Here is a 13,590-nt window from a genome sequence, read left to right as displayed (position 1 = left end):
AATCACGAGTTACATTGACTTGGCATCATTAAGAGATAAAGGAGACTTAAAGAGTAACAGAGTCAGACTGAACTTGGTGGTCCAATGGTTAAGACTCTGCTTTACAGGAATGTGGAATTCGATCCCTGATCCAGGAACTAACAACCCACATGATGCTGGGCAATTAAACTCACATACCACAGCTAGAGAAAGTCTGTGTGCCACAACAAAGACCCAGGGCAGCAAAAATAAAATAAAAAAGATTGTGTAGCAAGCTAGATATACTATGAGATATAATGACTTTATCAGCTATTACTCCCAACCCTAACTGAGTCTTCTAAAGTAACTCAAGGCTTCAGAACTCTGGAGAGGAGTTGTTGTTCAGTCGCTAAGTCATGTCTAACTGTTTGCCACCCCCTGGGCTGCAGCATGCCAAGCTTCCCTGTCCTTCCCTGTCTCCTGGAGTTTGCTCAAACTCATGTCCTGAATCAGTGATGCTATCCAGCCATCTCATCCTCTATCGCCCTCTTCTTTTCCTGCCCTCAGTCTTTCCCAGCATCAGGGTCTTTTCCAGTGAGTCTGCTCTTCACATCAGGTGGCCAACATATTGGAGCTTCAGCATTAGCATCAGTCCCTCCAGTGAATATTCAGGATTGACTTCCCTTAGGATTGACTAGCTGGATCTCCTTGCTTGTCCAAGGGACTCTCAAGAGTCTTCTCTAGTACCACAGTTTGAAAGTATCAGTTCTTTGGCACTCAGCCTTCTTTATGATCCAACTCTCACATCCATACATGACTACTGGAAAAACCATAGTTTTGACCATACAGACCTTTGTCAGCAAAGTAATATCTGCTTTTTCATATGCCATCTAGGTTTGTCATAGCTTTTCTTCCAAGGAGCAAGCGTCTTTTTTATTTCATGGCTGCAGTCACCATTTGTAGTGATTTTGGAGCCCAAGAAAGCAAAATCTGTCCCTGTTTCCACTTTTCCCCCATCTATGGGAATGGGTTAAGCTGAATGTTCAGTGATTAAATGATCTATGTAGTTACTTAAAATGTAGATGCAACATTGAAAAAAAAAGCTGACATTTTTGGAAATCTTATTCTAAAGTGTTTTTAAAGAGTGTTAAAAATTCTTTTTTTTTTTTCTTACAGCACTGGGAGGTGTTCAAAAAAGTAACAGAAGTTTTCATTTTAGTTCCTGCACTTCTTGGTCTCAAAGGGAACTTGGAAATGACATTGGCATCCAGATTATCCACTGCCGTAAGTTTATTCCTACCTCTAAGTATGTATATTTTCTACACATGTGCACACACATGCACAAATATATATATGTGTGTGTGTGTGTCTGTGTCTCTTTGTGTGTATATATATCATATATGCTGTTCCTCTCTATTAAGGAGAACATTTATGAGGAAAAAAATTTTCTCCTCTGTCTACTGATAAGTTTTTGAACCTCAGGGCTATGCTAAGTAGTTATGCCTGTTATCATGTCCTAAAAGTTCCCTGGGCTGATTTGGGAATTACAGGCCTTCCTTTACCCTGAGAAGGAGTAGGATTCTTGCCTCCTTTCATTTCAAGGTATTCTGGCAATCATCATCAGTGCTTAAGATATGGGCAAGTCAGACACTGAGATTCTGTGATTGTAAAAGTAATACATTCTTATTGTAAAAACTGAAGGAAAGGGAAAACGTATAAAGAAGAAAATGAAAAGCTACCCTCAATTCTTTACCTAGACATAATCTCTATTACTATTTTGTTATAGATCCTTCTATACTGGGATACGGAGAAGGCAATGGCACCCCACTCCAGTACTCTTGCCTGGAAAGTCCCATGGACGGAGGAGCCTGGTGGGCGGCAGTCCATGGGGTCACAAAGAGTCAGACACGACTGAGCGACTTCACTTTCACTTTTCACTTTCATGCATTGGAGAAGGAAATGGCAACCCACTCCAGTGTTCTTGCCTGGAGAATCCCAGGGATGGGGGAGCCTGGTGGGCTGCCGTCCATGGGGTCACACAGAGTCGGACACGACTGAAGCGACTTAGCAGAGCAGAGCAGATAAACTGGGATAACTCTACTTACGCATAGGTATAGCATAATGTGATATATATGTATACGCACACACACACACACACATATACACACACACACACTATATTCTTAAAAGAACTGGAATCGTATAGATTCTCACTTATAATCTTTGATATCCATTTGAAGAGACATCATGATCATCTTTCCATATCAAGAAATGTGGACCTATGCCATTTTTATTGGCTGTGTGTTTTTCTGTTGTATAGCTCTACTGGGATTTAATCTGTTATTGAATATGTAGGTTCTTTTTAATGTTTTACTGTTATGATTATTCTTGTATATACAGTTTTATACTCTAATTTCTTTGGGGCAGATTCTAAGATGAAATTATTGTTCAGGGGAGGGAAAAAGCATACTTTTATGGCTTTAGCCACATAGTAGAAAATAGTCATCCAGAAACATTAAACACTTCTAAAAATACTGCCACTAGCAGGGTTCTGAGTGTTTTTTTAGTAGCTGAAAAGGATTTTGTTTTCTCACTATAATATTCTTTGCGGTTTCCACCATCATGGAACCAAATTATGATTAAATCCATGTAGCTACTGAGGCTCACTTCAATGAACCGTCAGCCCATTGAACGTTGTTGTTGTTCAGTTGCTAAGTCATGTCTAACTCTTTGCGACCCTGTAGACTGTAGCACCCCGGGCTCCTCTGTCCTCCCCTGTATCATGGAGTTTGCTAAAATACATGTCCATTGAGTCGGTGATGCTGTCTAACCATCTCATCCTCTGCCACCCTCTTCTCCTTTGCCTTCAGTCTTTCCCTAGCATCAGGGTCTTTTCCAGTGAATCGGCTCTTTGCATCAGGTAGCCGATGTATTGGAGCTTCAGCTTCAGCATCAGTCCTTCCAGTGAATATTCAGGGTTGATTTCCTTTAGGATTGACTGGTTTGATCTCCATGCAGTCCAAGGGACTCTCAAGAGTCTTTTCTAGCACCATATTGAATGTTAGCCCCAAATTAACTAAGCTGTCATTACTGATTGCAATGCTGTTAGTATATGAGGTTTGTTTTTTCCTTTAAAGAAGATGCAACCTATGAATCTGTCTGTGAACTAGGAAAAAACATTTGTGTATCTAAAGGTAATGAAGATGTGGAAGCTGAACAGCTGTATTTTGTTAGAAGCCCGCTTTTCGTCCTTCTCCCCTCTCTTCATTTTTCTCCAGGCAGCTGTGAGGTCCCTAAGTTTTCTTGAGTGAAACAGATGCTTGGAAAGGAAATGCATTAAGTAATGTTTTATTAACATTACTATTTGCTTTTTCAAGAACTGCTACATATATCCTATGGAAACTTCTAAGCCGTTTGCTTATATATAAAAGGTCATATAGCCATACTCCATCCAGGCAATAATGAAGTATTGGGTATTAGTGAGTTCTCATAATGTGCCAGGTTTCCCAGGTGGCAGTAGTGATATAGAACCCACCTGACAACACAGGAGACAGGAGATGTGAGTCTGATCCCTGGGTCAGAAAGATCCCCTGGAGAAGGGAGTGGCAACCCAGTCCAGTATTCTTGCCTGGAGAATCCCATGGACTGGGGAGCCTGGCAGGCTTATAGAGTTGGAAAGAGTCGGCATGACTAAAGGGACTTAACGTGTACACATAATGTGCCAGCACTGTGCTAACTGCTTTAGGATGTCTTATAACAAACCCTATGAGATAAACACTATTCCTGTGTTACAGAGGAGGAACTGAGGCTTTGAACAGTTGAGTAACTTTCCCAAAGACACAGGGGTAGTATGCAGTGAAATAAGTCATATTCCAGAACTTTTCCTTTTACTTGTACAGGATGACTGTGTCTGAGTTTATAAAACCAATAAATAAACACAATAGCAAAACCCTAATAATCTCCTTCTCCAGTGGACCACATTCTGTTGGACCTGTCCACCATTCTGTTGGACCTGTTCGTCTTGGGTGGCCCCACACAGCATGGCTTAGTTTCATTGAGTTAGACAAGGCTGTGGTCTGTGTGATCATATTGGCCTGTTGTCTGTGATCGTGGTTTCAGGCTGTCTGCCCTTTGATGCCCTGTCTCAGTCCCTACCATCTTACTGGGGTTTCTCTTACCTTGGATGTGGGGTATCTCTTCACAGCTGTTCCAGCAAAGCTCAGCCACTGCTCCTTACCTCAGGCCTAGGGTAGCTCCTCTCAGCCACCGCCCCTGGCCTCAGGCCTGGGGTAGCTCTTCTCAGCCATGCCAGAAAAACATATATTTCAGCTTTATCGACTATGCGAAAGCCTTTGACTGTGTTGATCACAATAAACTGTGGAAAATTCTGAAAAAGATGGGAATACCAGACCACCCGACCTGCCTCTTGAGAAACCTGTATTCAGGTCAGGAAGAAACAGTTAGAACTGGACATGGGACAACAGACTGGTTCCAAATAGGAAAAGGAGTACGTCAAGGCTTCATATTGTCACCCTGCTTATTTAGCTTATATGCAGAGTACATCATGAGAAGCTCTGGGCTGGAGGAAGCACAAGCTGGAATCAAGATTGCTGGAAGAAATATCAATAACCTCAGATATGCAGATGACACCACCCTTATGGCAGAAAGTGAAGAAGAACTAAAGAGCCTCTTGATGAAAGTGAAAGAAGAGAGTGAAAAAGTTGGCTTAAAGCTCAACATTCAGAAAACGAAGATCATGGCATCTGGTCCAATCACTTCATGGGAAATAGATGGGGAAACAGTGGAAACAGTGTCAGAGTTTATTTTGGGGGGCTCCAAAATCACTGCAGATGGTGATTTCAGCCATGAAATTAAAAGATGCTTGCTCCTTGGAAGGAAAGTTATGACCAAGCTAGACAGCATATTAAAAAGCAGAGACATTACTTTGCCAGCAAAGGTCCATCTAGTTAAGGCTATGGTTTTCCCAGTGGTCATGTATGGATGTGAGAGTTGGACTATAAAGAAAGCTGAGCGCTGAAGAATTGATGCTTTTAAACTGTGGCGTTGGAGAAGACTCTTGAGAGTCCCTTGGACTGCAAGGAGATCCAACCAGTCCATCCTAAAGCAGATCAGTCCTGGGTGTTCATTGGAAGGACTGATGTTGAAGCTGAAACTCCAATACTTTGGCCACCTGATGCAAAGAGCTGACTCATTTGGAAAGACCCTGATGCTGGGAAAGATTGAGGGCAGGAGGAGAAGGGGACGACAGAGGATGAGATTGTTGGATGGCATCACCAACTCGATAGACATGGGTTTGGGTGGACTCTGGGAGTTGGTGATGGACAGGGAGGCCTGGCGTGCTGCAGTTCATGGGGTCGCAGAGTCAGACATGACTGAGCAATTAAACTTAACTGAATAATCTCCTCTACATTGTAAAAATGCTCTCCTATGGTCTTGGTCTTAGTACCACTATACTATATCTGGGGTATGTATGTTGTAAAACTTAACTTTTATATTAAAAAAAATATTATTTGTAAATATAACCCTGTGGCTTATCTCTGTAGTTAGCTGAAGTTAATATACAGAAATATCAGTCAGTCAGTCAGTTAGTTCAGTTCAGTCGCTCAGTCGTGTCCGACTCTTTGCGACCCCATGAATCGCAGCATGCCAGGCCTCCCTGTCCATCACCATCTCCGGGAGTTCACTCAAACTCATGTCCATTGAGTCAGTGATGGCATCCAACCATCTCATCCTCTGTCGTCCCCTTCTCCTCCTGCCCCCAATCCCTCCCAGCATCAGAGTCTTTTCCAATGAGTCAACTCTTCGCATGAGTTGGCCAAAGTACTGGAGTTTCAGCTTTAGCATCAGAGGTATCAGTTGGAACCAAACCACATAGAATTACTTTGTAAATTCACTTTAGTCTAGTCTATAATTTTACATTATTGAGTATTAAAAGAACTGGAGAATAATAGAAGCTGGAGTTCCTTAGATTGGAACATAAAAGTTCAAAATGACCCTGGAACATCTTGTGCCATAAAGTATAAAGAAATGCTAGGATAAACAAACAAAGAATGATAGGTACATGATGAAAGGGTAACATACAAACCAGATCTGGGACAATTCAAGCCAAAAAATAAATAATGATATTTCCAAATTATAGCACTAGATAAGAATCCATGAGTTTGCAGATGAATAACAAGGCAGGCATGGTCTCTGCTGTGGTAAAATTTACATAAACAATTTCAGCTATTGGTAGAGGCAGTAAAAAACATAAAACAGGGTAATGTGATGAAGGGTGATTAACAAGAGCTGTTTTGTGTTTGGTGGTTAGAGGTGACTTCTCTGAGGTGGTGTGTAAGCTGGAAAATGGAAAGTGAAAGTCGCTCAGTCATGTCCGACTCTTTGCCACTCAATGGACTATACAGTCCATGGAATTCTCCAGGCCAGAATACTGAAGTGGGTAGCCTTTCCCTTCTCCAGGGGATCTTTCCAACCCAGGGATCAAATGCAGGTCTCACACATTGGGGTGGATTCTTTACCAGTTGAGCCACCAGGGAAGCCCAAGAGTACTGTAGTGGTTAGTCTGTCCCTTATCCAGGGACCTTCCTGACCCAGGAATCGAACCAGGGTCTCCTGCATTGCAGGCGGATTCTTTACCAGCTAAGCTGCCAAGGACCCTGAATGATAAAAGTGAGTCAGGCATATCAAAATCTGGGAGAAGACCATTCCAGGTTACTGGAATCTGATCAGTATACTTGTATCTGATCAGTATAATGATGTCAGTGTAATAGTATCAGATATTTAAAAGCATTCTGTACAGATTCACTTTCACAGTTGAGCCTGGGGCAGAAATAAAAAGAGAGGCCCATGTAGCTATATGTGTACTTAGTTTAAAATTATACAACAAGCTTACACATGTTTTAAAAAATCTCCAACTTTCCACCTTTGCAAATATTTCCTCTGATGATCTGAAAGTCCAAGATCAAAGTTATACTTCTTGGACTCCTTGGGTTCTGTTTTGGAACAGTGTTGTGGAAGGAGCCAGTTCCTGATCTGAGCCCTGCCCCACTTCATTCCCCACCCTTGGCTGTCTGGTCTGCACTGTGGGAGACCTCACACATCCCTCAGACCTCACATCCATCTACACCCCCAGCAGCCAGCCAGCCTCTGAGCACTTCTGGGCTTGAGCATGCACCAGAGGTGGCATGGCCTGTCTTCAGGAGGATTAGCTTCAGGAAGAGGCCCTGGAGTTGGACTCAAGGCCATTTGGTCATGGACTTCTACGGTCCTAGGTATCTGAAGTGTGGCCTAGAAGGGGGTGAGGCATAGGTGTTGAATGGGCACACTGCTTGGGTCCCATGCACTCTTCACCCTGTTGAAAGGGGCACGGCTAACGGAGGACCAAAGTGGGGCCTTCTAAGCTCTGGTTCTCAAAGCTGGAGTCCCTATTGCAGATTCAAAACTTCTTCTGGCCTAAGGAAAATTACATGACAGAAGGGATTTCAAAGCTGCCTTGTGATGTACTTTAGTAAGATATAAAAACAAGGGAGAAAAGTTATATATTGAGAAGGATTGCTTGGATAAAATAGCCTTACTAGTACACGCTGAAGGTGACAGTCACAGGACTTACTAATAATCAGTGATTGCTTACAGAAAAGCAGTTCTTTTATTGGAAACATCTTAAGTATCCAAATAGATGCACCTTGAGTATACAAATTATTCTTACATGATCTCTATCCTACTATCCTACTCTTGAGAAGGTACTAAAATTGTCATGAATTCAATAAAAGCTGAGATACCAATGAAATTTCATTACTTTTTTGATGTCTTAGAAGCCAGACACATTGCTCCATTGTTACACTTTGAAAAGATCCAAAATTTAAATGCAAAATTTTCTCAAGTGATCATGTGAAGCAGTAAGTATGTGTAAAATATTAAAATTAAAAAATGTGTTAAAGCAACATTCCTTTGACTCTGAAAATATTTAGAAAGCATCATCATGAAGCAATATACAAAATTTCAGTTTATGGAATTATTTCAATAAAAATGCATCATTACTGTTAACCAAAACATCAAACCTGGAAATAAGAGAGTATAGAAGTCCTTTATCAATTATGTTTCTTTCCTGTTTAGGAGAGAAAGCCTAATAATTTGATAACACCATCATTCTCAGCAGTATCTAGACTGGCAAAACTAACCAAAAACAATCTTGATTCTCTAAGGACTTCATTTGAAAGTGGGCATCTGCATAGTATTACAGCTATGAAGTATAATGGCCACAAGATCAGTCTAGCAGGCCTCAGTGCTAAGAAATTATTTCTAAAAAATTTAGAAATACGGAGAAGGCAATGGCACCCCACTCCAGTACTCTTGCCTGGAAACTCCCATGGACGGAGGAGCCTGGTGGGCTGCAGTCCACGGGGTCGCTGAGAGTTGGACACGACTGAGTGACTTCACTTTCACTTTTCACTTTCATGCATTGGAGAAGGAAATGGCAACCCACTCCAGTGTTCTTGCCTGGAGAATCCCAGGGACGGCAGAGCCTGGTGGGCTGCTATCTATGGGGTTGCACAGAGTCGGACACGACTGAAGCGACTTAGCAGCAGCAGCAGCAGCAGCAGCAGTTGGCGGCTCAGCGGTAAAGAATCTGCCTGCAGTGCAAGAGACACAGGTTAAGTCTCTGGGTTGGGAAGATCCTCCGGAGAAGGAAATGGCAACCCACTCCAGCATTCTTACCTGGAAAATCCCACGGACAGAGGAGTCTGATGGGCTACAGTCCATGGGGTAAGACTAGTCCATGGGGTGCAAAAGAGTAGGACACAGCTGAGTGACTAAACAACAGCAATAAGATTTTTTTTTAATTTCATTAAATTTCACATATGTTCTAATATTCCAGAAGTTCATCATGTAATGGTGACGTTGCTGTCAGCTGAATATTGTTTTTTAACATTTGGCATCCAACTGGAATGTGTGGCATGTGTGTAAAAGCTACTATACCTTGAACTTTTGTCTTAAAAAGCAACAGTATGTTTAGTTTTACTAGTTTATGTAGTTTTCCGAGTTAGTGAAATTACATGTGTTTAATCTGCCATCTTTTCCCAGTGATCCACACTTGTATCTCTTTTAAGAGCTGGTAGGTTACCTAGATAGAACTCATTCCAAAAGGCTTTTTGGCAGGAGATGTGAATACAGAAGAGGTCTTGAAAAACAAGAGTGACAACATTTAAGGGAAAGGAAAGTTATTAGAATGAGAGTTAAAAGGTGGCTTTAGCTTCATTTTGCTAGAAAATGAACTTTGTTCTGATAAATATAGTTAGGCATACAAACATTTAAGCAGCTTGATAAGTTTGCCAGGAAAACTGAAATTTTGACTAACCGCAAAGAAAATATTTCTAAAAGTGACATTATTGAGCATTACCCAGCATTTGTTTAGATTCAAATAATACATTAAACATACCAATCCATTTTAAAATAGGCCATGCTGCAGGGAATCTGATTAAAAAAGAATATGCTGCTAGTTAAATTGTTTAATTTGATCATGTATTACCTTTAAGGGGCTTCCCAGGTGTTGCTAGTGGTAAAGAACCCACCTGCCAGTGTACAAGACATAAGAGACGTGGGTTTGATCCCTGGGTGGGGAAGAACTCCTGAAGGAGGGCATAGCAACCCACTCCAGTATTCTTGCCTGGGGAATCCCATGGACAGAGGAGCCTGACAGGCTGCCGCCCATGGGGTCACAAAGAGTTGGACACAACTAAGTGAAGCGACTTAGCTCACATGCACTCATTACCATTAAAGCTGAATTCATCTTTTTATTTGAACTTTATTTGTTGTGACTATATTTTACGTTAGAATGTTTTATCATATGTCTAGTCATATTTATTTTTCTGTTCATATTTAAGACAGGAGAACTCCAAAGATGAATAGAAGCTCAGCACACGGTCTTTACTGCAGGGTCATTTAGCTGGGCCTTTCATTGGGAAGATTGGGGTGGAGTTGCTGTCTTCCATAGGTCAAGAATTGTGTCACTGATTATAAGATATCTGAGTCATAAACTAAAGAAATTATTCAGTTCTCTAAGCAATTAAAATACCATAAAGAGATGAATAAACCATGTTATTATAGCTTGATGTCATGAGTTACTACTTTTCCATCTACTAATTTGGTTAGTTTTATTTTTTGAGGCTATTAGAGGTGAGATGACATGTCCCAGGTATTGCCAATGCCCAAGGCAGGGCCACTGTTGGATCAGTAGTTCTCAAAATGTGGTCTTCTGAACATTAGTGTTAGCATCTTGTTAGAATAGCAAGTTCTCAGCCCCACTCCAAAGGTACTGAGTTAGAAACTCTGGGGTGTGGCTTACCATCTGTATATGAACAGTCTTTCCAGATGATTCTGGTACACATCAGAGTTTGAGAACCACCCTGTTAAATGAATGGCATGGAGGCCAGTAGGGTTGGGGCCAAGTGAGAGAAGGGGGAAATCAGAGGATGCGAGATCACCTGGTGGGTCATTGTGAGGACTTTGGCTGTTGTGTGAATGGGAAGCCTTTGGAAGATTTTGAGCAGTTGAGTGATGTGATCTGATAGACATTTTAAACAGATTATTTTGACTGTTGTGTTGCAATAGAGCAGTAGGAAGCCAAGAATTAAAGCAGGGAGACAAGTTGAGAGTCCATTGCAGTAACACTGCAGATGAGAAATGAGGTTGGCTTGGATCAGGGTGGGTGCTAGCAGAGGATGTAGTGAGACATAGTTGGAGTCCAAAACTCATTTTCTAGGGGGAGTTGACAGAATTGGCTGATGGATTAGCTAAATTAAAGACTTGAAATAGTCTCTAAGTTTGAGAGGGATAAAAATAGCCAAATTAGAAGATAGAAAAGTAGTACTTGTGGCATCAAGCTTAGATGACATGGATGACATGACTAGGTGATATTCATCTGCTTGTGATATTTTAATTGCTTAGTGAATCTGACTTCAAGTTTCCTAGGTAGAATACTGCCATTCTGGTAGAGTACTGGAGAATCTTTATCAACTTGTAGTCCAGCTCCAATGCTCTGTGTGTGTGTGTTCATCCTTCAGTTGTGTCTGACTCTTTGTGACCCCATGGACTATAGCCTACCAGGCTCCTCTGTCCATGGAATTCTTCAGGCAAGACTACTGGAGTGGGTTGCCACGGCCTTCTCCAGGGGATCTTCCCAACCCAGGGATCAAACCTGGGTCTTCTGTATTGCAGGCGGATTGTTTACCATCTGAGCCATCAGGGAAGCCCTATTTGCTGTTAAAGCAACTCTAAGTTAATCACTTCTTAACAACAAAACCCCCAAAGCCTCACCTTCTCGAGACTCTTCACTGACTGTTCTGAAACAGCCTGCCTGAAATTTTTATTACTTTTAACTGAGACCTCACACTGTGCTACCCTCTCACCTCTTTCTTTACTGCTCCTTCTTCTTCTTTGCTCATTCCCTGCATGTGAGACTTTCTTGAAGTTTCAGTATCTTGTCTTCCATTTCTCCATCAATATTTGAGTCCACCATTTCTAACACATTACTGATTCTCAGATTTATATCTCCGGTCTCTTTGCTGACTGCCAAGCTGAAATTTTCAATTATCTGCACCACTCACTGCAGTGTAGTTTCAAAGCTAAACTCGTCGTCTTTTCTTACTCTAACAAGTAAGACAGCTTTCTGTCTTGTCAGTTTATTTTCCTTACAATCACTTACCCTCCCTCTATCTAGTTATTGACTACTCTGTCAGTTCCACCTATGAAATCCTCATCATTTTCTCTTATGCCCAACCAGCCACCACCTTAATTTGGTTGCCTGTTGTCTGTAATTGGGATGCTGTAGCAGACTGCTGACTGTACTCCCTGGTTCCAGGAAGAAGGTTGGACGAATATAATTTTTTTAACTTAAAACAAGCACTAGTTGAAAGTTACCTCTTCCATCTATGGTCAAAATATAATTCTTCTATACATTTTATAATTTTTCTATGATCTATTTATTTTCATTTATGAAAGTAGAAGTAAAATCATTATAGCTGTAGAAGGCTAGTCCACAATTACTTTAATCTTTTGCTCCATGAAATAGTCTTTTCTCATTTTTATGATTGTCTGCAATAGAAATAGGTTAAATGAACTTACAGGATTTTAAGAAAGGCCTATAACGATAGAGAATTTAAAACACAAGATATCAGATACAGCCTACTCACCCCATCTGTTGAAGGTTAGTTGTATATAAAATTTGTTGTTTTATAAAGCTAAAGATTAAATGTTCATAGATAAAAAAGACATTCCAATAAAACAGATTTCCTGTTTCAACAAGGGAGATTTCATAACAGTGAATCCAAATCGACTTTATTTCACCCTCCTTACTTTAGTCAAAATTTATCTCTAAAGGTATAATGATTAACTTGAAAATTTTTTCCTAGATTTTTATCTTTTCAACAGTAGATATATGTTAGAGTAGATATTCTTATAAATATATAACAGTAGTCTATAATTGAAAAATAAACCAAATACAGTGATTCTATAAATTGCTGAGTTTAAGTTCTGTTATCTGAGGTCTAAAATTTTCTGCTTCTGAATGCTAAAGAGTCAGGAATATTCACTGTCCTAATGATAGTAGGTTTTTTGGGTTTTTTTTAAGCTTTTAAAACCATTTTCTGGGAGCACATTGCTATTTTTGTTGCCTCAAACCTTGGTTCTCTGAAGTTATGTTGAAACATTCTACCTTTTAAATTCATTAATTGAAAAAATATTTTTTTTTCATTTTTTAAAAATTTTATTGGAGTATATAGTTGCTTTACAATGCTATGTTACTTTCTGCTATACAGCAAAATCACTCAGCTATATGTATACACATATCCCTTCTTTTTATTACACTATTCCCTAATCATGCATCCACCTGACCCAGATGAAAATGTTTTTATTTTCCTTTTCAAGAGGTGCAAATTGTTATGGACAGTTAAAGCCAGCATCAGCAGCTCCCAGAGGTCTCTTTTCAAGTTTTCCATAACTTTAGGGGTCACTGCATTTTATAACACTCTCAGACATAAATCACAGCAGGATCCTCTATGATCCACCTCCCAGAATGCTGGAAATAAAAGCAAAAATAAACAAATGGGATCTAATTAAAATTAAAAGCTTCTGCACAACAAAGGAAAATATAAGCAAGGTGAAAAGACAGCCATCTGAATGGGAGAAAATAATAGCAAATGAAGCAACTGACAAACAACTAATCTCAAAAATATACAAGCAACTTCTGCAGCTCAACTCCAGAAAAATAAACGACCCAATCAAAAAATGGGCCAAAGAACTAAATAGACATTTCTCCAAAGAAGACATACGGATGGCTAACAAACACATGAAAAGATGCTCAACATCACTCATTATTAGAGAAATGCAAATCAAAACCACAATGAGGTACCACTTCACACCAGTCAGAATGGCTGCGATCCAAAAATCTGCAAGCAATAAATGCTGGAGAGGGTGTGGAGAAAAGGGAACCCTCCTACACTGTTGGTGGGAATGCAAACTAGTACAGCCACTATGGAGAACAGTGTGGAGATTCCTTAAAAAATTGCAAATAGAACTACCTTATGACCCAGCAATCCCACTTCTGGGCATACACAC

At 40.5% G+C, this 13,590-nt stretch overlaps 1 protein-coding gene across 4 annotated transcripts in view; it reads left to right on the top strand.

The window, feature by feature from the left end:
• SLC41A2 (solute carrier family 41 member 2) overlaps window positions 1-13,590 on the top strand; it is a 148,530-nt gene that overhangs the window by 62,150 nt on the left and 72,790 nt on the right. For all 4 annotated transcript variants that reach the window (XM_069585215.1, XM_069585216.1, XM_069585218.1 and 1 more), the window contains one exon: window positions 1,135-1,242. In XM_069585215.1, the coding sequence (XP_069441316.1) occupies window positions 1,135-1,242 (108 nt within the window). The remainder of the gene's footprint in view (window positions 1-1,134; window positions 1,243-13,590) is intronic.

This window comes from Ovis canadensis, chromosome 3, assembly GCF_042477335.2.
Source record: "Ovis canadensis isolate MfBH-ARS-UI-01 breed Bighorn chromosome 3, ARS-UI_OviCan_v2, whole genome shotgun sequence".
In the NCBI taxonomy this organism is placed as follows: Eukaryota; Metazoa; Chordata; class Mammalia; order Artiodactyla; family Bovidae; genus Ovis; species Ovis canadensis.
The sequence above is the reverse complement of the archived record's forward strand: the minus strand, read 5'-3'. Positions and strand labels throughout refer to the sequence as shown.